Below are 26,530 nucleotides of genomic sequence, written 5' to 3' on the forward strand. Positions count from 1 at the left end.
ATGCATGCTTTGTTAGATTTATACATAAATTTTGAGGTACTAATGTAAATGTTAATTCCTTTGAATTTCAAATTCTGTTGCTAGTGTACAGGAAAATTTTTGTCCCATGTCACCAAAGGGTGACCTCAGCTGAGGAGAATCTTAATACTTAAGTTGATAGAATGACCCGTTCTGTAGATACCAGTCAGCTTTTTTTCCCAGCCACCCTGTCATTGCCCAATGAGCTAATGAACAGAGTAGCTATGGTGGCAGGGACACAAGTTATGCATGCACTCAGCAACATGGACTTCCACTCACCAAGGTCAACTTGGCTATGACTGCTGAATGCTCAATATGACAAATGAAATAATCAACACTGTCTGCAATGTTACCATTTCTCAGGTTCATCAGTTACCTGGTGGCAGGTTGATTACACTGAACCACTTTCAGCATGGAAGAAACGTTATGTTCTTGCTAGAATATACACTTACTCTGGATTATGGATCTGCTTTTCCTGAATGGAATGCTTCTGCCAAAACTATTATCCATGGGCTTGTTGTTGTTTTTTAGTCATTAAGTTGTGTCCAACTTTTTCGCGACCCCGTGAACTGTAGCACACCAGGCTTCTCTGTCCATGGGATTTCCCAGGCAAGGATACTAGAGTGGATTTCCATGTCCTCTCCAGGGGATCTTCCCAACTCAGGGATTTTTAACCCACATCTTCTGTATTTGCAGGTGGATTCTTCATCACTGAGCTATGCCTTATCTATCACTGTATTTCACACAGCCTTGCTTTTCATCAAGGAACTCATTTCACAACAAATGAAGTATGGCAATGAGCCAATGCTTCTGGGGTTCACTGGTCTAACAATGTTCTTCACCATACTAAGCAACTGTCTGTAAATATGTATGTAAGTGTATATGGGGGTACGGTGTTCCCTGATGGTTCAGCGGGTAAAGAATCTGCCTGAAATGCTGGAGCTGCTGGAGATGTGAGTTCGACCCCTGAGTAGGGAAGATCCACTGGAGAAGAAAATGGCAACCCACTCATTATTCCTGCCTGAAAAACCCCAAGGACAGAGGAACCGGTGGGCTGTGAAAGTGAAAGTCCACCCCTGGTGAGCTATGAAAACTGTAGTCACTCAGCTCCTCTGTCCATGGAATTCTCAAGGCAAGAATACTGGAGTGGGTAGTCATTCCCTTCTCCAGGGGGTATTTCTGACCCAGGGGTCAAACCCAGGTCTCCTGCACTGCAGGGAGATTCTCTGCTGTCTGAGCCACCAGGGAAGCCCATGTATATACATGTTCTGTGCTGTGTCAAGTTGCTTCAGTTGTGTCTGACTCTTTGGACTGTAGCCCACCAGTTCATGGGATTCTCCTCTGTCCATGGGATCCTCCAGGCAAAAATATTGGAGTGGGTTGCTATGTCCTCCTCCAGGGGATCTTCCTGACCCAGGGGTCGGACTCATGTCTCCTATGGCTCCTGCATTAGCAGACAGGTTCTTTACCATGAGTGCCACCTGTGAAGCCTATATATATATGAATAAAAGTCTGTTAATCTTTTGATTAATGTTAGCTGTTACATCTTTCACTATCCCTTTACTTTAACCTATATACGTATCATTAAATTTCTTGTAGAGAATGTAGTTGGGTCTTTTTTTTGAATCACTGAGAGTCTTTTAATTGATGCATTTAGACAAGTGACATTTAAAGTGATTATATAGACTAATATCTATCATAATTGTTACTATTTTCTATTCATTTCCCTTCTTTTTTGTTCCTATTTTCTTCTTCCACTGATTTTTGTGTGTTTTGAATTGGGTATTTTATATGATTTCTTTTACTTTCTTTTCTTAGCTTATCAATTATACTTTACTTTTTATTTTAGCAGTTGCCCTAAAGTTTGCAATATATATTTACAATGGATACAAGTCTTCTTTTAAATAACACTGTACTGCTTCATGGATAGTGAAAGTACTTTATAATAACAAAATATTTCTAATTTCTCCCTCCTTTTCCTTGTATAACTACTGCCATTCATTTCACTGACCCACAAGTTATGCTGCTATCCTATATAATTTCTGGCAATTTAGTGTGGTTATATATTTATTTCAAAGTAAAAATCAACACTGTACTATTTCTAAACATTTTTGTGCCCTGGAACAAAAATTAATGTAGGGAGAATAGAAAACAAACAGCACTTAATAGCATGAAATTTACAATGTCTGGCATCCAGGCAATGATACTGTGTCAACAGGAAAATACAATCTATGATAAAGAAAAAATATCCATCAATAGCAACTGACCTAGAAATGACACATAGAACAAAATAAGTGGACAAGGATGTTAAATCAGCTATTGTAAATATGCAGATTATCTTCAACATCCAGTGGTTCAGCGTACAATTTTTCAACTTTATGATGATGCAAAAGCAATACTAAGCAACAACAACAAAAGCAATGCACATTCAGTAGAAACAACAACAAAAGCAATGCTCTTTAGAAACAATACATCAGAATTTGAATTTTGATCTTTTCTAGGCTAGTAATATGCAGCGCTTCCAATATGATACACTTCCAATCATTCTGTGCCAGTATAAACATTGTTTTTCACTGTCAGTATAGTATTCAATAAATTACATGAGATATTCAACACTTTATTATTTAATAGGCTTTATGTTAAGTGATTTTGCCCAATTATAGGCTACTGTAAGTGTTCTAAGCATGTTTAAGGTAGGATAAGCTATGCTATGGTTTTTGGTAGGTCAGGTGTATTAAATATATTTTTGACTTCAGATATTTTCAATATATGATGTGTTTAATGGAACATAATCCCGTCACAATTCGAGGAAGATCTGTACCTCCTATATTCAAGGAGATGGAGGAAAGCAGCAGCATCTTAAGAAGAGACATGGAAAATATTTAAAAAGACCTAACAAACATCTAGAAGTGAACAATATATATGAGATGAAATATACAGTAGATGAGACTAACGTCAGAATTGACAGTGAAAAAGAAGACAGTGCTGAATTCAATTAACCATCCAAAATTAAGCAAAGTAAGAAAAAGACCAAACAGTGAGCAGAGAATGAGTGATCTATTGTCCAACTTCAAGTTATCTAATATTCTGAGGAGAGGAAAGAAATGATGAGACAGAAAAGAATGTTCGAAAGAGTAATGCCAGAAATCTTTCTAATTTGATGAACATGTAAATCCACAGATGAGAGAAGCTCAACAAACTTCAAGCATAACATGAAGAAAATTACACCAAAGTTTGTCATAATCAAGTCATTAAAAAACAGCCAGCAAAAAATAGAAATATTAACATATAGGGGAACAAATAACAGCAAGCTTCTCAAATTATACAAGCAAGAAGATAGTGGAAGAACATCTTTAAAGGACTGAAAGAAATTGTCAATCTACAATTCTGTACTTGACAAAATATCACTGAAAAGTGAAAGCAAAAAAAAAAAAAATTTACAGACACAAAAGCTAAAAGAATCTGAAACTACAAGAGATTTTATAGGTAGTCCTTCTGGAAAAAGGAAAACAATACCAGAAGGAAATCTAGAGCTACACAGAAATGAAGAGCACTGGAAATGGTAAATGTATGGGTAAGTAAAAACAATTGACTTAGTTTATAAATATCTTTAAAAGATAATGGATGACTGGAAACACCCCAAATATTCATCAGTGGGTAAATAGTTAAGCAAATTGTGGCATACTCATATAGTGGAATACTCCTCAACAATAAAAAGAAACTAGGTCTGTGGAAACAAGACAACATGGTGGAATCTCAAACTAATCATAATGAAAGAAGCCAGATAAAATCAAGTGTACTTGTATGACTGCTCTAATATAAAATTCTGTGAAATGTAAATTAATGTATAGTAACACAAAGTACATTAGCTGTTGTTAAGGGTAGAGGGCCAACAGGGAGAGGCAGCACAGAGGGATTAAAGATAGAAACGAGGACACTAAGCAGAAGTGATGGATATATTTATTATTTTTATTGTGAGACTAAGAACATATTAGTGGTCGCCAGTGTTAAATATGTGTAATATGTCAGTTATATCACAACCTGTGCTAAGGAATGTAATTGTCAAATAAGGATCCAAGAATGAGGGGGAACAATGTCTTTTTCAGACATCCAAAAACTAAGAGTTTACAATCTGTAGATTCTTAGCTTACATTTAAAGTTCTAGCCAATGCAGTTAAATAGGGGGAAGATATATTACATATATGTGTTAAAAAAATGCAATACAAAGTATACTTACAGGGAATAAATTTTTATACCTGAAATCTTAAGAGAATCAATGGGAAACTAATAAAAATAGAGAGTGAGTATGCAGTGATGTGGCTGGTAACAAATTCATACCCCAAAACTAAATAAACAAAAGTCAACTTTAAAATGGGGAAAAACTCATTTATAATGCTATCAAAAAGATAAAATATGGAGTAATGAACTTGAATACATAGGATTTATGTGAAAATGATTTTAACTTCCATTAAAGAACATTTAAAGGACTTGTATTAATTATAAAACATACACTGCTTTCTTCCTTTTGGACAAGAAGATTTGAAACTGATGTACATTTTATACTTTAGAAATAAATAATTCCACTGAAAATAACAGTGATTTTTCAAAGGAGTAAAAATTATAATTTTAAAATTCATCTGAAAAGGTATACATATAAGAGAGCAAGGACAATTCTGAAAAACAAGAGTCATAAATGAGGTCTAGCCCAACCAAATAGTTAAGTACAATATAAAATTAGTTTAAAACCTATATCTACTAATAATCATACCATTTTTGGTACTGATGTATAAAAAGTTCAATCAGTAGAACAGAAAATCCAGAAGAAGAGCCATATTCGTACATAAATTTTGTCATTGTAAATAAGTAGTCTTAGAGTCAAGTGCTGAAAAAGATCTAGATACATCCAAAACTTTCACATTGTTTTATTTCCTTCATTTGAGTTTGAATAAATTATTTCTGAACCAGATGCAGAAAAAAAAGCAGCCTTGAAAATAAGGTACACCATTCAAAAAGTAAATAAGGGTAGGTCATTCAATAAATGTTGGAATGAGTAATGAGGCATCTGAAAAATAATCTCCATAAGCCAAAATTAATTCTAGATGATAAAAATATAGAGAAAGAAACCATAAAAATGCTAGAAGCATGAGAAATATACATTAAAAAAAATTCTTGGAATAAGGCGTTGCTCAGAAATAGAAACACAGATGTAAAGAACAAGTTTGTGGATACCAAGAGGGTAAGAGATGGTGAAAGCGAAAGTTGCTCAGTCCAGTCTGACTTTTTGCCACCCCGTGGACTGTAGCCTGCCAGGCTCCTCTGTCCATGGGATTCTCCAGACAAGAATACTGGAGTGGGTAGCTGTTCCCTCCTCCAGGGGATCTTCCCAACCCAGGAATCGAACTGGGGTCTCCTGCATTGTAGGCGGATTCTTTACCAGCTGAGTTAGGGATGGTAATTGGATGAATTGCGAGATTGGGATTGACATATATACACTACTGTTTGTAAAACAGAGATATGTTTAATGAGAACCTACAGTATGATACAGGGACTACTCAATTCTCTGTTGTGACCTAAATGGGAAAAACAAATCTAAAATGAGAGGGAGTATGTGTGTATGTGTAACTGTTTATCTTGCTGTACAGCAGAAACATCAACACTGTAAAGCAACTCTGTTCCAATAAAAATTAATTTTTAAAGGCTTTGCTACAGATGGCATAAAAGTCAGTACCCATGTAAAAACAAAACAAGTTGATAAATTTGATTATATAGAGAAAAAAGACAAATGACAGTCTGCAATAATTTGGCAAATAAGACTAGTTTCTATAATGTGGAAAGTTCTCATACATGAAAACAAGAAAAGGAAGAAAACACTAGACAAATGTATAAAGGTTAAGTACTGGTAGCTCACAGAGGAAGAAATAAGTGCCTTTAAAGTAAATAATGCCATCCAACAGAGGATGAGATGGTTGGATGGCATCACCAACTCAATGGACGTGAGTTTGAGTAAACTCCAGGAGTTGGTGATGGACAGGAAAGCCTGGAGTGCTGCAGTCCATAGGGTCGCAAAGAGTCAGACACGACTGAGTGACTGAACAGACTGAACGGAACTGAATATAAATAAAAAGGTACTGAAACTCATTATTAAAGAAGTGAATATTAAAACAGTATTTTTCCTATTACAGCAATAAATATCAAAGAATTATATGAAGCAAAAATTAGTGAAGATGTTTGGAAACTCAAGTTCTTATATACTGTTGTTGGGGATGTAAATTGGTTAATTATTTTTGGAAACCTTTTGCAATCAAAATCTAAAATGTTTATTCTTTTGCCAAGCAATTTCAATTCTGAGAATTCATTCCACAGATATAATCACACACATACAAAGAAGAACTACTGTGGTCATTAAAGTTTGCTTTGAAATAGTAAAGACTGAAACCCTAAGATTCATTAATAAGAAAATAGTCAAATTGTTATACAGCCCCCAAAATGGAAACTTTGTCTCTATATAAACAATTAAGTATATCTATATACTATGGTCTCCAAGACAAGTGTGAAATGAAAAAAAATATCAAGGCATGAAATACTGTGACTCTCTGAATAAGGCCATCAACAGATACATCAAGGAAGCAGACAACTTTGCTACTGTTAGAATCAGAAGACTACTGCCAATCACTTGCTGAACTGAAGACCACACTTTTATAAGATCAGGGTTCTACTACAACTGCCTCTTGACATACAAAAAGCTTGTGACTGGACACTAGAATGTTGCTTTCAAAAATAAAGCAAAATCTCCATTGCAGTAACACCAAAGCAGCAGAAAGATTGCTTCCATTTCAAAACCACTTGTCAAACTTTTTGAGGCCCTAACCCACCATGCACTATGTAAAAAAGGCCACCCTGCCATGAGGAAGCCCAAGCCTCCTAACAAAGTCACCACTGACAGTCCCAACTGAGTTCAACCTTTGAGTCATTCTAACCCAGGCATGTGGGTAAAGAAGCCTCCTAAAGATTCCAAGCCCTCAGTCATTCGAGTATTCCCAACTAATGCCCCAGACATCATGGAAATAATATCCCTGCCTTGCCTTAGTTTAACTCCTTGCTCTCACCATCTGTAAGCATAATAAAATGATTGTGGTGCGTGCTAAGTCTCTTCAGTCATATCTGACTCTTTGCAACCATATGGACTGTAGTCTCCCAGGCTCCTGTCCATGGGATTGTCCAGGCAAGAATACTGGAGTGGTTTTGCCATGCCCTCCTCCAGGTGATCTTCCTGACCCAGGGATGAAACCCACATCTCTTATGTCTCCTACATTGGCAGATGGGTTGGAGTGGTTTGCCATGCCCTTCTCAGGGCATCTTTTCCAACCAGGGATTGAAACTGCAGCTCCTGCATTGCAGGTGGATTTTTTACCGCTGAGCCCATTTTGGGGAAGCCCAAAATGACTTTTAGTTTACATTTTTTAACATTTTGAGTGGTCTGTATGCAAAAAGAGCTAACTGAAACACATGATATAGAAATAAGATTCAATAAGCATTTCAGAAATGTTTTTAAAGATTATAATACTCTATTATGTGATACATAGCACAATGTACCTAAAAGTTTATGCTGAATTGTAAAGGATAGCTGGCTTACAATTTTTGTCTCTTACTAAAACTACAGTGAATAATTTTATCAGTAGAAGTTTTTAGTATCATTTCTTTAATATAAATTTTCAGAATGACTATGTCTGGGCTATAACCAAATTTCTTCATAAGTGTTTTATTGTATTCATATCTGTCTTGAATATTTACTGTACTAAGAAGAAAATATTAAGCAAATTAACTTTCATATATTAAAAAAAAATTTAAGCAACAAAAAGAAATCCTTTAAGTTAATCAGCCCTATTGAAGACAGAAGAATATGGCCAAAGACTCTGAGCTGCCCAGATATGGTAATGTCAGCCAGACCTCATGAGTCAACCATAAGATGGAGAAAATTGGGCCATACAGGGGGTAGGGAAAATTTAAGACAGACCAGCATGTTGAGTAATCTAATTATTGTTACTACCCTATTATAAGCTCAAATGAAACAATGTTCACAAAAACAGCCACTAAAAGATGGTAATAGATAGGCAGGCACTTTCACTTAGCAAGTTCAGAGTCCTGGCTAGGTAAGCAAATTTTACTATTTTCAGAGCTCTGCCATGTATTCTTAAACCTAGGTAAGTGAGTGTGAAGAGGGCTGTACTCTGAATAAGCCCTAAAACAAGCCTTCACATCTGGGTATATCCTAACTGATATGCCCAGAGCAGCGTGGTTTATATTTGCAGTTTGTATCCCTAAAGTAATTGCCATTTTCTAACTTACTCTATGTCTTTGTTGGTACCGGCTGTTGCCCTCAGTGTTTTTTCTATTTATAAGACTAGATTCAATAGTGAAGGAGAGGCAGAACTCTTGACTTCTGCTTCCCCATAGCTAACTTATCATGTGATATTTATGCCGTTCTGTTGAGAAATCTGTGTTAATATGGAAGACAACTGGTCCCAAGAAACTAGGAACTCAATGGACATAACATAAGCTACTCCTAAACCCTACTAAATACATCATCAAAATTGCTAATCCTTACCAAATATATTAGCTGACCCAGTGGCCTAGTTTTTAAGCATACAGACACTAAGTGAGAAAAATCTGGATTAGAATCCTGACTCCATGAGTACTGCTTATGTAACATTAGACAATTTTCTGAACATTTTTTGACCTTCATTTTCCTCATCTGCAAAATCAGGATAGAGCACCTATCTTGCATAGTTGTTGTGAAGATTAAGTCAGTGATGTGTGTAAAATGCCTGGCATTGAAGTATTCAATAAATGTTAACTCATTTAAAAAAAAAATAGTAAAACACATTTCACATTTAAATGGTGAAATCTAATTCTCATCTTTGTGCTAACTACAAGGGGATCCAGAGAATGTATATTTTAAGTTTTCAAATTCCTCAATATAGAAAAGCTGTAATGGAGTGGATACTGAGTGCCAGTTCCCATGTCCAATATGAACATTAAACATGATTCTTCTGGTTAACTCTGTCCTTTGAATAACCAAAGAAGCACATTTCAAAATGTATTCTGAATATTGTTGAGCTATGAGATGATGTTTTCAAATACTATGTGTTAGCATTAATACTACTTTAGTGCAACTATTCCAAATTTTTAAATTAGAACAGAGACAAATTCACAGGCTCAAAAATAAACAATACTATTTGGTCTTAGACTTGAGCAACTTTAGTGGAACACTTGGAGTTCAAAATGACAGTAATAATGTCAAAACAAAAATGACAGTAATAATTCATCTTTGTTCAGTTTACCATATACCAGGAAGTTTCTGGCTTATAACATGTTATTACAAAAGCTCCATGAGTAATAGTCCCAATCAAGAGCAAACTAAACTATGAAGTCTGCAAAAATGTATACAACTAGTAGGTGGAAGAACTGGGATTTAAGCCCAGGCAGTCTGGCTTGTAGAGTCAATATTCTTATGTACCATTCTCAACTTTGCAGTAAAATGCTTCTGTTCTATATCTTAAACCCTAAGCATTTGAAGTTCTTCCAAAAACTTATATAAATAGGTGTATACTTACATTATACAAAAGAAAGTCTAGTACTGTAACCTATTTTGTACTGCCATTAAATGGCAGAATACATAATGAAAGTATAGAATAAATTTTAACTATGTTAGATTTTAAAGAAATATACTTAATAACTATGAAAAATTTGGCTAGCTATTGAAATTATGACTAAATACTAAAACAAGGACTTAGCCATCTTTAAATGGTTTAAAAACAAGGAATTCCCCCTTCATTTATTAATCTACACACTTAAATTCCTTTATGTTATGATTTAATTATGATATTTATGTTGCCTTCTGCCTCTTGGTACAGACCATGTAAATGGACACTGCACAAGTCCCACTTCTCAGAGCTGCAGTTCTGGAAAACGACTTTCCAGTGCTGATGTTTCAAAAATAAATCGCTGGGGTCCTGGAAGACCACCATTTCGAAAAGCACAGTCAGCTGCTTGCATGGAGATTTCTTTGCCAGTTACAACAGAAGGTAGGTTAAACATACAAATTTTTGTGGATACAACTGAAATTTGACATACCACGGGAATTAGGAGCTGGGGGATAAGGGACTGTGGTCACATATAAAAGATATGAAGAGCTGGTCAACTGTAGACAACGAGCAACTGAGAACCTGGTCGGGCTGGAGCCATGAATCCCAAATCCATTCCTCGCTACACCTCTTTCATCTCTAAGACCAGAATGCTTCTGTTTATGGGTAGGTTTCCATCTCCTCCATACAAGGTGAGACTGCGTGTTCATCTGTTCTGCATACTCCTACTTTCCTTCCATCTCAGCGGTAAGCCTCTTGGTATCTATCTGTAGGCAGTTATTTATTGACTTGTAACCTTTGTTTCCTCAGCTATTAAGAGAATGTGACCAAGAAAAAGGCAAGACAGTAAATTCTAGTTTGCAGTCTTATGTTTTAAAAAGAGGATTGTTTGTTTGTTTATGGAATTAGCGTTGGGGGCAGGAAGTGAAGTACATGAGTCAGAAGGCCTAGATTAAGAAAGATTTTTAAAAAAAGAGGAATCCTGTAACTGCTGCAGGTGGCTCGGTGGCAAAGAATCCACCTGCCAATGCAGGAGACATAGGTTTGATTCCTGGACCAGGAAGATCCTCTGGAGGTGAATATGGCAACCCACTCCAGTATTCTTGCCAAGAAAATCCCATGGACAGAGGAGCCTGGTGGGCTAGAGTCATGCAGTCACACAGAGTCAGACAAGACTGAGCACGCATACAACTTCTGCTGCTGCCTTGCTGATAAAAGCTTTGGGACTAGAAACAGAAAAAAAAAGTATCTTAGGAATATGCTATGGTAATTCTGTGCTATAAAGTAATTCACCATTTATGTGTGTGCTCAGTCACTGAGTCATGTCTGACATCGCAACCCCATGGACTGTAGCCCTCCAGGCTCCTCTGTCCATGGAATTTTCCACATAAGAATACTGGAGTGGGTTGCCATTTCCTCCTCCAGGGGATCTTCCTGACCCTGTCTCTTGCATCTCCTGCATTGGCAAGCGGATTCTTCGCCACCGCGTCACCTGGGAAGCCCAATTCACCATTTACCACTCCTCAAAAAATTTGATAGTAATGATCTGTATTATTCAAATTTTTAAAATAAAATTTTAAGGCACTTCCCCGGCAGTCGAATGGTTGAGATCCTGCACTGCAGGGGACATGGAATCTGATTCCTGGTCATGGAACTAAGATTCCACATATAGAAGTGGCATGGTCAAAAATTTTTTTTTAAAAAGGGAATTCTTAGCTTTTTAACATTCTACCATATTAAATCTGGTCCATGGACATGCATATGATCTTCTCTTTCACGGGTATCTATGAGTAGCAACCTTGAATGTTGATGAACCATGAATGGAAAATTTTTGAAACATTAGCTAGGAATGTAACAATGTAAGGAAAATGTAAAGGTTGTAAAGGAATTAGTAGTTTCAGTCACTGGATTGAGCTGGGAATTTTGAGTTTTAGACATTTCTAACGTGTTGATTCGGGGAAAATTAACTCTACATCTCTATCTCCAAATCTGTAAAATATATAGTTTATATCTGTGTTCCCTCTCAGATCTAAATTCTATTAAAAAGTTATTTTATAAACTTGCTGAAGGATAGAGAAGGGGGAAAATTAGAAATATTTTGGTTTGTAGAAAAAAGAATAGCCTGAGGAACTTTAATATTTAACTTTATTGTATATTATTTTATTATATATTATTCTCTTTTTATAAAAATGAGTCATGATTTCCTATCAAAATGGAAAGGAGAGGGAAGGCAGTAGAAAGAATATGAGGAACTTGTACTCTGGTGTGATTATAAGAACAATACAACTTTCCTATATCATTTACCTGAGGTGGTGAGTTTCTGCTGTTGGAGTGTACACCATGTGTAAAAGTTGATGAGCAGGGGAACTTGAAGCCACCTGTTTCCTTTTCATTGGCTGAAGCCCTCTCAAAAAGATTACCACACTCTCAGTGGGGTGGCATTGTGTACAGCTCTGTATTTAGTCCTTGGCAAAGCCAAAACTGGATTTAGATTCAAGGTAGGCAGCTTGTAGCCAGTTCAGGGAGATAACATTTGTTCAATGTTATGTAAATAGTTTAAAAGTTACAATTGAAATTACTTCAAATATAGCAAAATTAAAGGAATGTATTTACCACAGAACATACCTGACCCTTCAGGTAAGTAGCCACAATGTTGTCAGTATATGGTAATTGTCAAGAGTCATTAGGAATACTTTCAGTAATTGAGAGAATGGAGAGAAGCATAACTAAAACTGTACTAGAAATTCTTGTAATCATAACTATTTAGACTAAACATATTTTTTTCTAAATTAGAGAATTTCAACTAACTTGTGAGGTAAGGTAGAGGAAAAAAATAAAACAAAACAGTGGACTGCAGTTCTGCAGATTCAAGGCTAGTCCCAGCTCTGCCTAAGTTTATGATTTACACTTCTGGACTTCTCTTCATCTTCAAAATAAGCTGGTGAACTGGATAAGCTGCCTTCCAGATCAGTTAACAATGAATCAAATTCTACTTCTCCCTCATCATTTTGGTTTTCATGTACTAAGTCTGACTTCACTTGTTCTGGAAACACACTAAAATTTAATTTTTGGTTTTTAAATTTCCATAGAAAGTCGAGAAAATTCCTATAATCGTTCTAGAAGCTCTAGCATCTCCAGCATTGACAAAGATTCTAAAGAAGCGATTACAGCACTATACTTCATGGAGTCCTTTGCTCGGAAAAATGACTCTACTATCTCCCCTTGTTTGTTTGTTGGAACTAGTCTGGGAATGGTGTTAATCATCTCCCTAAACCTACCTTCAGCAGATGAACAAAGATTTACAGAGCCAGTCATGGTATTGCCAAGTGGTAAGAGTTTTCATTTATTCCTTCACTGCTACTTTTTCAAATTTATATAAATGTATTGTAAAACATTTAACTTGTTTTCATCTGGAGCAAAGATTTAAGTATTCTGGATGTTAGGAACTATTGAGGAGAACTTTATAAATCATATACTATCCCAACTATTGCAGTTTACTTCCCTGCAAGGCAAAAATTGTCAACCATTTCTATGGTAGTAATCTGTGCAATTCCCAACCTAAACGATGCCTTGGTAAATACGTTTCTGAAAAGCATTTAAGAAAGTCTTAAGGCAAAAGTTTAAAATTTTTAATGAATTGAAGCATTTCTCCAATGTTCCATGCCAGATAAGAGTCAATGAGTGTTTTACATCATCCCTGAAGAACTCAGATGATTAAACTAGAAGCATTCTGACTTGAGCTGGCTTTCTAAATTCTTTGATAATCTCTTCATCTTGTTTTGAAGCCATGCCTCAAAATTTCTTCCATTTTATCCTAGTACCTAGAGAATTTGACCCCAGTTATGAGTACTGCTGCTAAAGTATATGTTGTATTCCCTTCCTACTTTTTCCCTCTTAAAGAGATGTGATTCCTTCTGTTATTCCTTTGAGTATTTTAAAATTTATTCTTATCAATGACTTTTACTCTTTTCCATATATGAAAAAACTATCCGAAAAACATTTCTAAAGTAAAAATAATTTTATTAATTATTTATTTAATTTTATTAATATATAGAATGAGGGATTTTTTTTTAAAGAACATATATGGTATGATAGGTTAGATAGACTTGTGTTTTCTTTGTTAACTGGTATGCTAAATTCATACAGATGGATTGTTACTGTGGGAAGAATATTCAGCTCTCTATAGTGAGACAAATTCAGATAAATATATTGTGTGTGTGTGGCCTAAACAACACGGGTTTACCTTCTCACACTTCTGGAGGCTGGAGGACCAAGATTAAAGTGCTGGCAGGCCTGGTTCCTCCTGCAGCCTCTCTCCTTGGCTTGCAGTTGGCCACGCTCTCACCATATTCTCACCTGTCTCTCTGTGTGCTTGTACCTCTGGTGTGTCCCCGTATATCCTAATGTCTTAGGAAGACATTTGGATGAGGGCCACCCTATCAGCCTCATTTTAGCTTAATCACCTCTTTAAAGGCTTTGTCTCAAATATGATCACATTCTGAGGAACTGGGGTGTAGGCCTTTAATGCATGAATTTGATAAGGGGAGGAGGGGAAAAGATCCCACCCATAAAATGCACTGTATTTTAAAAGTTACTCATTAGCACCATTATAGTTTAATTGTAAACATATTTCACAGTAAGAAAAAATTCTTTTACTGTATTCCTAATTTTAAGGAAATATGAATAATTCTCTTATAATGGTTGAGAGAGAGCCAGATCAGTAAGGTCATAATGACTTTTTAAGTTTTAGTTCTATCCATTTTTTAACTCAATAAATTTTTATACAGATTGGATATCTAATACATGGCATGTATTCCTCAAATATTTAAAGGTAAAAATCAAATCCCGGTATACACAACCGTACAACTGTGAGTGACAGACAATTTTCCAGTAAGAGATATTCTAAAAATTATGGTTTTCTATGCCACAAGCATAGAAATAAACAAGTCTGTGGAACTAGTTTAATGATCAGTACCACAGGAAAGTTCTTCAACATTCTTAGCAAATAGACTTGAAATGATGGCAAAAGACAAAGTGAGTATAGATTTAACTTAATAGTTGGGCATCTGGTTCATAAATATTTGCAAACCTCCTTAAAGAGAGATAATGGGAAGCTATCTTCTCCAAGTTTCTATGTCAGCCTCTTTCAAGACTTTGGTTATTATATCAGCATCGTTTTATCATTGTAACAAATGTACCACACAAACACAAGGTGCTAATAACAGAGGAAAGGACAAAGAGGGCATATGGGAACTCTCTCTACCATATGCTCGATTTTCTATAAAACCCAAGACTGCTCTAAAAAAAAATGAAGTCTATGAACTTAAAAAAGCAGAAAACTGAGTCCAGGTTCAGATTTGTTTTATAGTTAACTACTGAAAGAGAAAAAGCCCAATTGGAAGGCATAATTTATGACAATAAAAAGAATGGAGGTTAAAATAATAAAAAAGGATGGAGTTCCACAGAGAAGACAGAAAGCCAATTCAGATTTAAAGTAGAAAACTCATCCTTTCCTCTGTCACATCCCACTTCCTGACTCTGTCTTCACCTTCTTCCCAGTATCTACTCTACATCACATCCCTGTTCTACTTGTCTCTGTCCTATTGTAGTGCTCTAGATTATGGGAACCATTTTAAAAGGTGTGGAATCAGAGGCATTTCCCTCTTTCATAACCAGAGCTAAAGTGGGTGATATGCTTTCAGGCCCTGAATGGGTTTTCCTGTCACAACATTGTTAAATTACCTTTTATCAGAGGGCCTAGAAAAATTTATCTGAGTTTACCAATTTCCTGAAAATACAATCCATTTTGAAATTTATTCATCCATTTTTTCAACATATGTTTCCCAAGCTCATACTAATTAATTAGGCACTGGGCATACAATGGTGATCAGGACACAGAATGATTTTTATTCTCGGATTATTTGCAAGGAAGAACAAAAGTAACCAGAAAATTACAATAAGGGAAGTAAACAATACTGTGACAGGATGGGAGGGGGGATTTGGGGAAAACCTCTCTCACAAAGCATCTGTCTGAAGTGGCAACAGGTTTAGAAGGGAGCTCTGCACAGTACTGATATTTAAGAGAAATTCAGGAAAGCATAAAAAACCTAGAGGTAGCACAGTTGAGTCAGTTCTAATGAGATTGAAGAACTAGAGCCTATTATACAGTGAAGTAAATCAGAAAGAGAAAAACAAGTATCATATTAACGCATATGTATGGAATCTAGAAAGATGATACTGATGAACCTATTTGCAGGGCAGCAATGGAGACACAGAGAACAGACTTGTGGACACAGTGGGGAAGGAGAGAATGGGACAAATTGAAAGAGTAGCATGGAAATGTATACAGTACTGTATATAAAGTAGGTAGCCAGTGGGAATGTGCCGTATGACTCAGGGAGCTCAAACCACTGCTCTGTGACAACCTAGAGAGGTGAGATGGGGTGGGACATGGGAGGGAGGCGAGATATGTATACCTATGGCTAATCCATGGTGATGTATGGCAGAAACCAACACAATATTGTAAAGCAATTATCCTCTAGTTAAAAATAAACAGATTTTTAAAAGGAGACCAAAAAAAGAAAAACAACAATCTAGGGGGTTAAAAGAGCATGAAATAGCTAAAACTTAGAGCTATAATGGTGCTGAGGCTGGAAAAACAGGCAGAGGAATAGAGGACCTTAAGACCACAATAAGGAGCTGGAAGAGACTTCCTAGATCTCTGGGGTTTTTTTTTTTGTTGTTGTGTACAAAGATTGTGATATGGTATGCTTTTTTTCTCTAAAACACTGGTGGTTAAATTTTGTAATTGTAAAAAAAAAAAATTGTAATTGTAAGAACTCCAAATACAGAGGAAGGTAAATGAAAATTCTGCCACAAGCAAACTCTCCCCCTTGTCTGTCCCATCTCCACCTACCATAATTCTGCCCTTAAGAATTTTACTCTCCAACAGTAATTCTGTGAGAAATTTGCTGAGATTCTAACTTTAAAGTTCCTTTATTGAAGTATAATTGACATACAAAAAATACATATTTATTGTATGTAGCTTGATGAGTCTGGAGATAAGTAAACATCTATGAAACTATCCACAACCTATGCCGTAAACATATTCATCACTTTCAACAGCTTCCTCCCCCTGTAATTTTGAGACTCATTTTAAACTTTATCTCATTTCTATGTAATGCTTTGTGCTACCTGCGAACAAATTATTCTGTAATTATCAATTCTGCCACATGAAGTGCCTATCACTGATTTGTAAAAAAAAATTATTTTCATGCTTCAATATCAAACTCAAACTCATGATTAAACTGAAGATTATCCATAATAAATTCATTCTCTTTACCCCTGAACTGTTTCTTCTTTCTATTTTTCCTGTTTCTGTTAATAGTTCCACAATACTACCTAAATGACTTCCATCACTTCCATTTCTTTTATGATTCCTTTTACTTACTGCCCCTGTACAGGTCTTAATTCCAGTATTGTCTTCATCTCCTGATTTTTATGCACCATATTCTCATACCTTCACTTACCCATAGAAGCAGTTTCTTGGAAATCAATGATCTCTGTAAGCTCAGCCTTGTTCTACCTCTTTTAATCTGATTTCCTGCTACTTTCCAGCACCAGTTCCCTGGTCCAGCCAGTCTTATTTCTTCTCTTCCTATTTCTCTTTGCCACCTGTCAATCATCTATCATTGTTAGATGTTACATGAGCTTTTATATTTGTTGTCAAAATTTGGAAAACTTGTATCAAGTTTCTTGGGAGCTATAGGATTTGAAAGAATTCAAATTTGCTACAGACTAGCTTTTAGCTCCATCCATTTTAAATTTCAAATCTTGCTTGTTCTACATTATTTATTTCTGTTGTTGACATAATATATAATTTGTAATATGCTCTTCAGCCCTGCACTTTCATATCAGATTAATGTGGAGTTGTATCACGGTAATAGGAGTTTTCCTGGGAGCCACCACTATACCTAGGACAGCAGCAACCTAGACAGGGTAGTGACAGTGAATCATCTGTTAATAAATAAACCTACTAAACTCAAACTAAATGCATCTCCATCTTTTTTTCCTCTTTTTGTATACTGAGGATATGACTCTAACTTACTAATTCAGTTTTTGATTATGTATTATATAAGCTTAGATATGTTTTCATATGTATATTCTTAACACTGTAAAAGTATACCAGAGATTATCTTCTTACCTTTTTAAACTTATTTTTCTTACCATATTCTTATTTTGTCCTTTTACCTGCTGACACAATATCTCATAGACTTACCCTCTACTCTAGACTTCATAGCTTACTCCCTATGTCAGACTTACTTGCCAGCATTTAATTCCTTTAAAATCCAACTATCTGATGAATAACAATTAACTTAGGCAAATGTACAAATGAGCAAATGTGCTATCTCTCAAGATATAATATGAAGCCAGTTAATAGGCTTTGTCTGGAAATCAATTAGTTAAAATAAGGATATGGTTTTTAATCTCAAGTCTACACCTTGATGAGAAATTTCATCACCTGATTTCTATGCATCATATTCACTTAGGGCCTTTCCATATAAGACATATATATTTTAAATATATTTGTGAAATTCATACATTATATCTTATAAACTTCATTAAAAACAGATACAATATAAAAATATAGTTCAAATGTAATGATTGTATTTGACTGAAGAAGTAAAATCACAGCCTAATACAGAAAAACAAACATACTCTCCACCTGCACCAGCTCTATTTGTTGTTTACAGTTCTTATTACTAGTTGCACTGAATGTGTTTATAGCAATTCTATTTTTCCCAAAGTAAATATACTGTCACTTGAAACTGCTGAGTATAAAGTATGAAATTTGAGTCTTTAACAGCTAGACACATGGAAGCTATTAAGATTTTTAGATATTAAAAAAGCAAAATAAAATGCTCTCCAAAAACAAATGAAATCTCACATACAATTTTGTCACATGTTACTGTCATGAATTCAAACTTTTGCCGGAATTTCTTCGTTTATGGAGAGATTAAAAGAACATATCTCTTTGTGAAAATCTAATGATCTAGATATATAGTTCTTAATACAGTAGGATAACCTAGAAGAAATGGATAAACTCCTAATGACATACAAATATCAAGACTGAATCATTAGGAAATAGAAACTGAATAGACTTGTAACTAAAAGGATATTTGATCAGTAGTAATAATAAAAATTCTAAACAAAGAAAAACCCACTTCTCTTTTTTAAAGGACTTTTTTCACATTAACTTATCTTGGTTGTCTGGACAACAAATTCTCATCAACAATGTGGAAATGTGAACTGAAGCACTAAATCACTACATTTTAGAGTGACAGAACACCTAGAGATTTATTCCAGAAGCCATCACTTCAATCTGTGTCAGAACCACTTGAAGGGTACAGCACAGATTGTAACACTGGCTCCATTCCCAGAGTTTCTAATTCAGTTGGTCTGGGGTGGAGTCTGAGAAATTGTTTAACAAGCCACAAGTGATACTAATACAAATGCAGTTTTTCGTGCTGGGATAAAAAAACAACAGCCTCCCTCCTCCTGGGTTTTTCCTTTGTGTCTCCTTCTCCTTTACTTTCACACAATTATGACACTCACACCACTTCTGACACCAGATAAGTGGAGGCCTTCTCCACAAACAAGTCTCTGAGATACCAGCTGAGTATTCAAGAGTTTGACTAAATTTGGACACTGTCCGCATGGAGGTGGTCCCACAGGTTAACGGCTCTGTAACCCCCTTCAGATGCCAATACCGAGTCAAGTCAAGGTTGTCACCTATTCTTCTGACCAAGAAGACCTGAGGCTTCCACAGCCCCCTCCTCTAGTTCAATCAGTTTTCTAGAGCCACTCACAGAACCTCAGAAAAACTTTTACTTACTGTTGAGCAGTTTCTTATAACAGGATATAGCTGAACATCTGATGGAAGAGATGCATAGGGCAAGGAATGTAGGGAGGTACATGAAGCTACCACTTCCATGCCTTCTCCAGGAGTGTCACTCTCCCCACACCACTACCTGCTTCTTAACCTGGAAGCTCTTCAAACCACCACCACCCCACTTTGGGGTTTTTATATGGTTTCCTTACACAGATGTGATTAATTAAACCGATGGGGATGGAATTCAATCTCCAGCTTGTCTCTCTGACCCAGCGGTGGGGGTAAGGCTAAAAGTGTTAACCTTCTAATCACCTGGTTGTGTCCCCTGGCAACCAGCCCCCAACCTTAGGTGAGACTCCAAAATCACCTTATTAACGTAATGAAAGACACCTGTATTGTTCTTGTCAGGCAGTTCCAAGGATTTTAGAAGCACTGTACCAGAAACAGGGATAAAGACCAAATACATATGTATCATAAATCATAACATCATGCATACATAATATGGTTAATCACAATCCTGGTTCATAAGTTTAATTCTACTTCCCAGGTGGCTCAATGGTAAAGAATCACCCTGCCAGTGAAAGAGATACAGGAGACATAGGTTTGATCCCTCAGTCGGGACGATCCCCTGGAGAAGGAAATGGCAACCCACTTCAGTATTCTTGCCTGGAAAATCCTTTGGACAGAGGAGCCTGGCAGGCTACAGTCCATGAAAGAGTAGGACATGTCTGAGTGACTGTATACACACAAACATACACTTTATTTCTATACCTGTGTAGCTGAATATGGCTGGAGAAAAATAATCAGACTAAGTAGTCTCATTTTGAAATAAATCATCAACAACCTCTGGTGGGTTCCTCTGTTGCTGGGGAGTCACATTATAATACTTTAGTCTTCTCTCCACCCTTAACAATTACATACTTTCTCCACTCTCCTCAGAGCTCTAACACCTTCTCCACTGTTTTCAGTCTCAGTAATGAACATGTCTTCTTTCATTGAGAAAACAATCAGATGAGAATATCAGCAGCTGCCACCATCACCAAGATTGCTACCTTCTTTTCTGTTATTGTGACTAAACTGTGTAAACTCTTGACTTGGTGAACATCTCCACTTATACACTAGTTTCTATTCCCTTTCACCTACATGAGAAAGTCAATCCAGCAATTTTTCCTGTTTCCTTTATATATTTATCTAGTAAATCAGCATACAAACATGCTGTTATTTCTCCCATTAAAAGAGAAAAACCCTCCTTGAATCTATGCTCCAACAATGCCCCATTTCACTTTTTTGTCTTTAGTGCAAGATTCCTTGAAACATTCAAGGCATATTATTGTTATATTCACTATTTTCAGTTTTATTCTCCCATTCTCTTGAGTGCATTCTGATCAAACTTTCTCTCACACCAATCAACAAAAGCCTCTACATAGGTCATCACTGATCTCATTGCTAAATTCAATTCTCAAGTCACGTCTCACCTGAAATATCAGCAACATATTGCATAGCTTACCATTATCCCTACCTTACATTTCACTTTTCATTTAGATTCCAGGATACGTTATTTACCCAATTTTCTCCCTACCTCTATAGCTATTCCTTCTCAGTCCCCTTCACTAGTTTCTCTACATTTCACTGGACTTAAAATCAGCATGCTCAAAGACAGACTCCTTGAATCTTTCCTGTTTTCTATTTATATCCAAGCCCTATATGAAATCAGCCAGCCTTACTACTTTAAATTCCACTTGTAATCTCATGGGTCATATATTTACATGTATAGTCTGGGTCCATCCCCAAATTCCTGATACAGGTATCCAGTTATTTGACAGCCACTTGGATCTAATAGGGCTTCCCTGGTGGCTCAGACAGTAAAGAATCTGCCTGCAATGCAGGAGACCCACGATCGATTCCTGGGTCAAGAAGATCCCCTGGAGAAGGGAATGGCAACCCACTCCACTATTCTTGCCTAGAGAATCCCATAGAAAGAAGCCTAGCTGGCTACAGTCCATGGACTCGCAGAGTCGAACAGGACTGAGCAACTTACACTTTCACTTTTCACTTTTGGATCTAATAAGTATCTCAAACATATGTCCCAGACTGAGTTCCTAATATTCCTTTCTTCCATAGTCTTTCCGTATCTATTAATGACAATTCCATCCTTCCAGTTTCTCAGGTCAAAATAAATACTTGTTGATTGAATAATTAAGATTTTAGTAGAAAAAAAAACAAAAACAAAAAAAAAAAGATTTTAGTAGGAAAGACCAATAATTTTGAAAACTAGAGTAAGGCACACTTCTAGCCAGTAAGACCTCTTTTAAGAGGAAAATCCTCATTACTTATCTGTGAATTATTTACTGTAGACTGAACTGTTAACATTTTGTTACAGAAGTTCTTAAATTTAAGCTTCCTGTAATGTGTATTTCTAAAATAGTAATAGTAAGGTTGTAATTATGACTTGCTTAAGCTTTTTTTTTTTTTTAAGTTAGAAAAGACTAAAACACAGAGTCATAAGATTAATAATACAGTGGTGGGATTCTCAGGTGGCTCAGTGGTACCAGAGCAGGAGCCACAGGAGACTTGGGTTCAATCCCTGGGTCAGGAAGATCCTCTGGAAGAGGAAATGGCAACCCACTCCAATATTCTTGCCTGGGAAATCCCATGAACATAGGAGCCTCACGGACTACAGTCCATGGGGTTCCAAAGAGTCAGACACGACTAAGCACACATGCAAACATGTACAGGGAAAACTTAAACCTTGTATAAAACTAATGAAAAGAATATAATCAAGGCATTATCACAAATTAGGAAACAAAGCAAATATTTGGGCAAGGCAACTTATTAAGAAACAGTCATTTTGATATTGACAGCTTTGTAAGCATCAGGCGTTAAGTAAAATGGCTTCCAAAATGTAGATTTTTTGTTTTTTTAACCTACTTTAGGCTATCTCTAAATTGAGGGTGTTAATATATACTTCAAGAAGTTTTCCATGGTGTGCAGCAGTGGAAATATGGGAGCTTTTTTTTGGGGGGGGGAGGAATAGAAGAATCACTCCTAGATGAATATTAATTAAATCATTCATCATAGCCCTTGGCAGATATTTTTCTTCTTGGTAGGTCTTTCATACCTTGACCCTCAGATTAAAGCGCCTGAGCCCCTGCTCCCTTATCCCTGTCAGACATCTACAGGCTTCTTGGTTTTAAAAGTGGGTTTAAAAACACAACTGAGATGTTAAAGCATCTAAACATGTTACTTTGAATTTTATAAATTTTATAATTTAATAAAATTTTAATACTTTATAAAGTATTTTCTAAATGGAATGTACTTGTATAATACCCTTTCCAAGTCTCTGGTGCATGTACTCTTGAGGTATGTCAGCCCGGGATAGCTTCCTTACTCTCTACACGCGTGCTTGGTCACTCGATCATGTCCAGCTCTTCACTATCCCATGGACTGTAGCCCTCCAGGCTCATCTGTGGGATTTTCCAGGCAAGGATACTGGAGTGAGTTTCCATGCCCTCTTCCATTACTCTCTACACGATGTTAAAGGACAAAGGAAAGAAAAGGCTGCTCAGGCACTGCTTAGGGAAGAGTCTGGAAGTGTCCAAAGGTCAATCTATCCCAAGTTACCTCCTAAGCCTTTGCAGCATCCAATCTCTGGGACTGGTAAAAAATCGCCCTTAGGTAATAATCTGGCATGGATGATCGACCTTGGAGGATCCAGGTGAGTAAGCCATTTTTCTGTATAAAAGATGCATAAGCCTGAGTAAACACCAAATTCAGTTTGTTTTTTTTAAAATACAATCAAAATTGCTAGCATGAACTGGATATTTAAATTTCATGAAGCATTCTGAGTATTCATTTTCAGAAGAAGAAAAATAGTATTTTCCAGTGAATAAGTCTATAAAGAAATGGAATCAGATGGCATGATTATCTTTTCAGTTGAAGTTATTCAGTAAATTAAAATTGTAAATTTTCTGAAATTTGATTTTTTTTAAAAAGTATTTTAACGAATACTGTATAGTATAGTGAAAGGATACTGGATTAGGAATTAGGAAACTTGAGTTCCAGTCCAGGCTCAGCCACTAATTTGGTATGTGTCTTGGCCCAAAACTCATCATCTTTCTGGATCTGTTTTCTTATTAACATAATGAAAGGATTTGGTGAGTTGATGTCTTAGACTCCTTTTAGCATTTACCCATTATGATTCCAAGTTATTGCAGCAGATAAATTCACAAATCTACTGATTTATGTGTAATATGGCAATATTATGACATTATAAATATAAATTATCATAATATTAAAAAAAACATTTATCACCTATAAATGAATAGCACCTGTTCTAGAAAGAATTTCATGTGCCAGTGATATGGAATTGTTTTTATAGGTACATTCCTCTCATTGAAAGGAGCTGTCCTAACATTCTCCTGTATGGACCGAACTGGTGGGTTAATGCAACCACCATATGAAGTTTGGAGAGATCCAAACAACATAGATGAAAATGAGAAATCTTGCAGAAGGAAACTGGTCATGAACTGCCCCTCTCCATCCCAAGAAATAGGAGATCATCAGTACACAATAATCTGCTCAGAGAAACAAGCTAAAGTCTTCTCACTGCCTTCTCAGACTTGCCTCTATGTTCATAACATCACAGAAACATCTTTTATACTGCAAGCAGATGTGGTGGTCATGTGTAACAGTGCCTGCTTGGCATGCTTTTGTGCCAATGGGCATATCATGATAATGAGGTATGTGCTGTCTTTATAAATTATCTGATAATCGTAACAGTGCAAACAGGATACAATTATAAAAAATATATGCATTACATGCAAGATATTATTAAGAAGCCATCTGAGATCGTTGTTTCATTATGTTTGTGAATGTTTTATTGCTCAACAATTTGAGGAGAGTTTGAGTTTATTTTAGGTTTTGTTTGTTTGCTAAAAATGCTTTGCATTGTGAATGAAATATATATGTTAACTGCCATCAAGGAATCTAAGGAAAGAGTGATTCTCCAGCATTCACACATTCATTCAACAAACATTTATTGAGCACCTATCTCCCAGATGCTATGACAGGCACAGGATATATGAAGATGAATAAACCACAAGGAAAAGAAATGAACTGTTACCTTTACTATGTTTCATAGCACACACAAGAATTTTCTATACAGACTTTAAGTTTATCCTTACAATTTCTCTAGGACATAGGAAATGAAGTATTATCTGCTTCCTCTATTTTACCTATGTTAATAAATTTGCCTGAGGTTGCAAGTCTAGGAAAAAGTGAGATCAACACTGAACAGTATACTAAAAATCATCCCTATATTTTAACCTGCTGTAGGCTACACATTAAGAAATAGACATGGAGGAAGAGTTTGGGGTGGACTTTTGAACTGAAGTTATAGCTATATTGAAGGCCAGGTAGAAACAGATGTGAGGCAAATTTTCTGAATGTAAAACCGATTGGTTGTGAAAGATAATGGAGGTTGTTAAATCTCAGGGTAAGAAGAGAACTTAGAGGTGAAAATTTTTTGTCATGAACTTCAATAATAGTGATGTCATTAATAGATAAGAAAGCCAGGAGAATTTGGAGAAAATAAGTCTGAGAATGAATACTTGGAATATGAGGTGCTTATATGCCAGCTTGAAGAAGTTTAGCAAGCAATTTACAGTCTAGATTCTTAAAAAATAGAGGTGGGAGATTCAGCTCTGGAAATCATCTATGTAAATCATTAATGAAAGTCTTGGCAGTGAATGAAATCATTGAAGATAGTATTAAAAAAGAGGAGAAAGAGACTGATCTGGGGACAAAAATTGAGGGAGATGCATATGTCTACATCTATATAGTGGCAGAAAGAAAGGAAATCCAGCAAAGGAGACTGAGAAGCAGTCATCAGAGAGCTAGAAAAAGGATCACAGTAACAGAACTTCATGAAAAGGATAGAAGAGTATCAAAAAAAAAGGACAGAAGACTACCAAAACGATGATCAAGAGTTAGAACAGAAAGATCAAAGAATTTGGGTACAAGAAAAAACACTAGATGTAGATATTAGTGATATTTGAGAAAGCAAATCTTAGGAGCACAGTGAAGAGAAGAATAAATTTCAAGGGAGGCAAGAACAGAGGCACTGGCATAGATCAGGGATTGACACACTATACCCCCACGCAATATCCACTCTACCCTCCACCCAATATGATACTGTATAGCCTGCAAGCTAAGAATGGTTTTTACATTTTCAAATTGTTGAAAAAAGCAGAGAAGAATATTTCATGATATGTGGAAAGTATATGAAATTCACATCTCAATGTTCATAAAGGTTTGGAGAACACAACCACACCACTTACTTATATATTGCCTATAGTGTGTACACAACAGGCAAGAGTTGAGTAGTTGCACCCAAGACCACATGGCCTACACACCCTAAAATATCTACCATCTGACTAAAACGTTTGCCAACTCCTGAGACAGAGTATTCTTTTGGGAATTTTTGGTAAAAAGATGAGAGATAGGAAAGTAATTCAGGAGTGAAACTGGGATTTTGAGAGTGTTTTTATTGTTATATTTTCTTTAATAGGGGAGACATGAGTAGATTTATAAGCCAAAGAAAGGCAGTTAGTGGAGGAGGCAGTCTTGAAAAAATAAAAATAAAAACAATCATTTACAGTCTGCTCATTCTCTTATATGTTTGTTATTCTTTATCTGATTTCTTTTCTCAAATTCTTATTAGAGATTTCTGAAGAGGGCCATTTCAGTCTTGTTTGAAAATAATGACTTAACTCCTAGACACACCTTAGAAGGGGAAAAAAAAATGTGTTTACACTCCCCCAAGCTCACATTTAGTCACTCAAAATTTTTCTTTTAAATTCAAAGACATTACAGTGTTGTCACAATTAAAATTTTAGCTTGACAGTGATTTTAGCTTGATAGTAATAGTGAGAATTCCAGAAAAAGATCTACTTCTGCTTCACTGACCATGCTAAAG

The 26,530-nt window shown here is 36.0% G+C and overlaps 1 protein-coding gene across 6 annotated transcripts in view; it reads left to right on the forward strand.

Annotated features, from left to right (window-relative positions):
• The window catches only part of STXBP5L (syntaxin binding protein 5L), a 333,130-nt gene that overhangs the window by 293,144 nt on the left and 13,456 nt on the right, over positions 1-26,530 (forward strand). For all 6 annotated transcript variants that reach the window (XM_070466030.1, XM_070466033.1, XM_070466032.1 and 3 more), the window contains 3 exons: positions 9,933-10,103; positions 12,752-12,991; positions 23,933-24,293. In XM_070466030.1, the coding sequence (XP_070322131.1) occupies positions 9,933-10,103; positions 12,752-12,991; positions 23,933-24,293 (772 nt within the window). The remainder of the gene's footprint in view (positions 1-9,932; positions 10,104-12,751; positions 12,992-23,932; positions 24,294-26,530) is intronic.

Source organism: Odocoileus virginianus, chromosome 4 (genome assembly GCF_023699985.2).
Source record: "Odocoileus virginianus isolate 20LAN1187 ecotype Illinois chromosome 4, Ovbor_1.2, whole genome shotgun sequence".
In the NCBI taxonomy this organism is placed as follows: domain Eukaryota; kingdom Metazoa; phylum Chordata; class Mammalia; order Artiodactyla; family Cervidae; genus Odocoileus; species Odocoileus virginianus.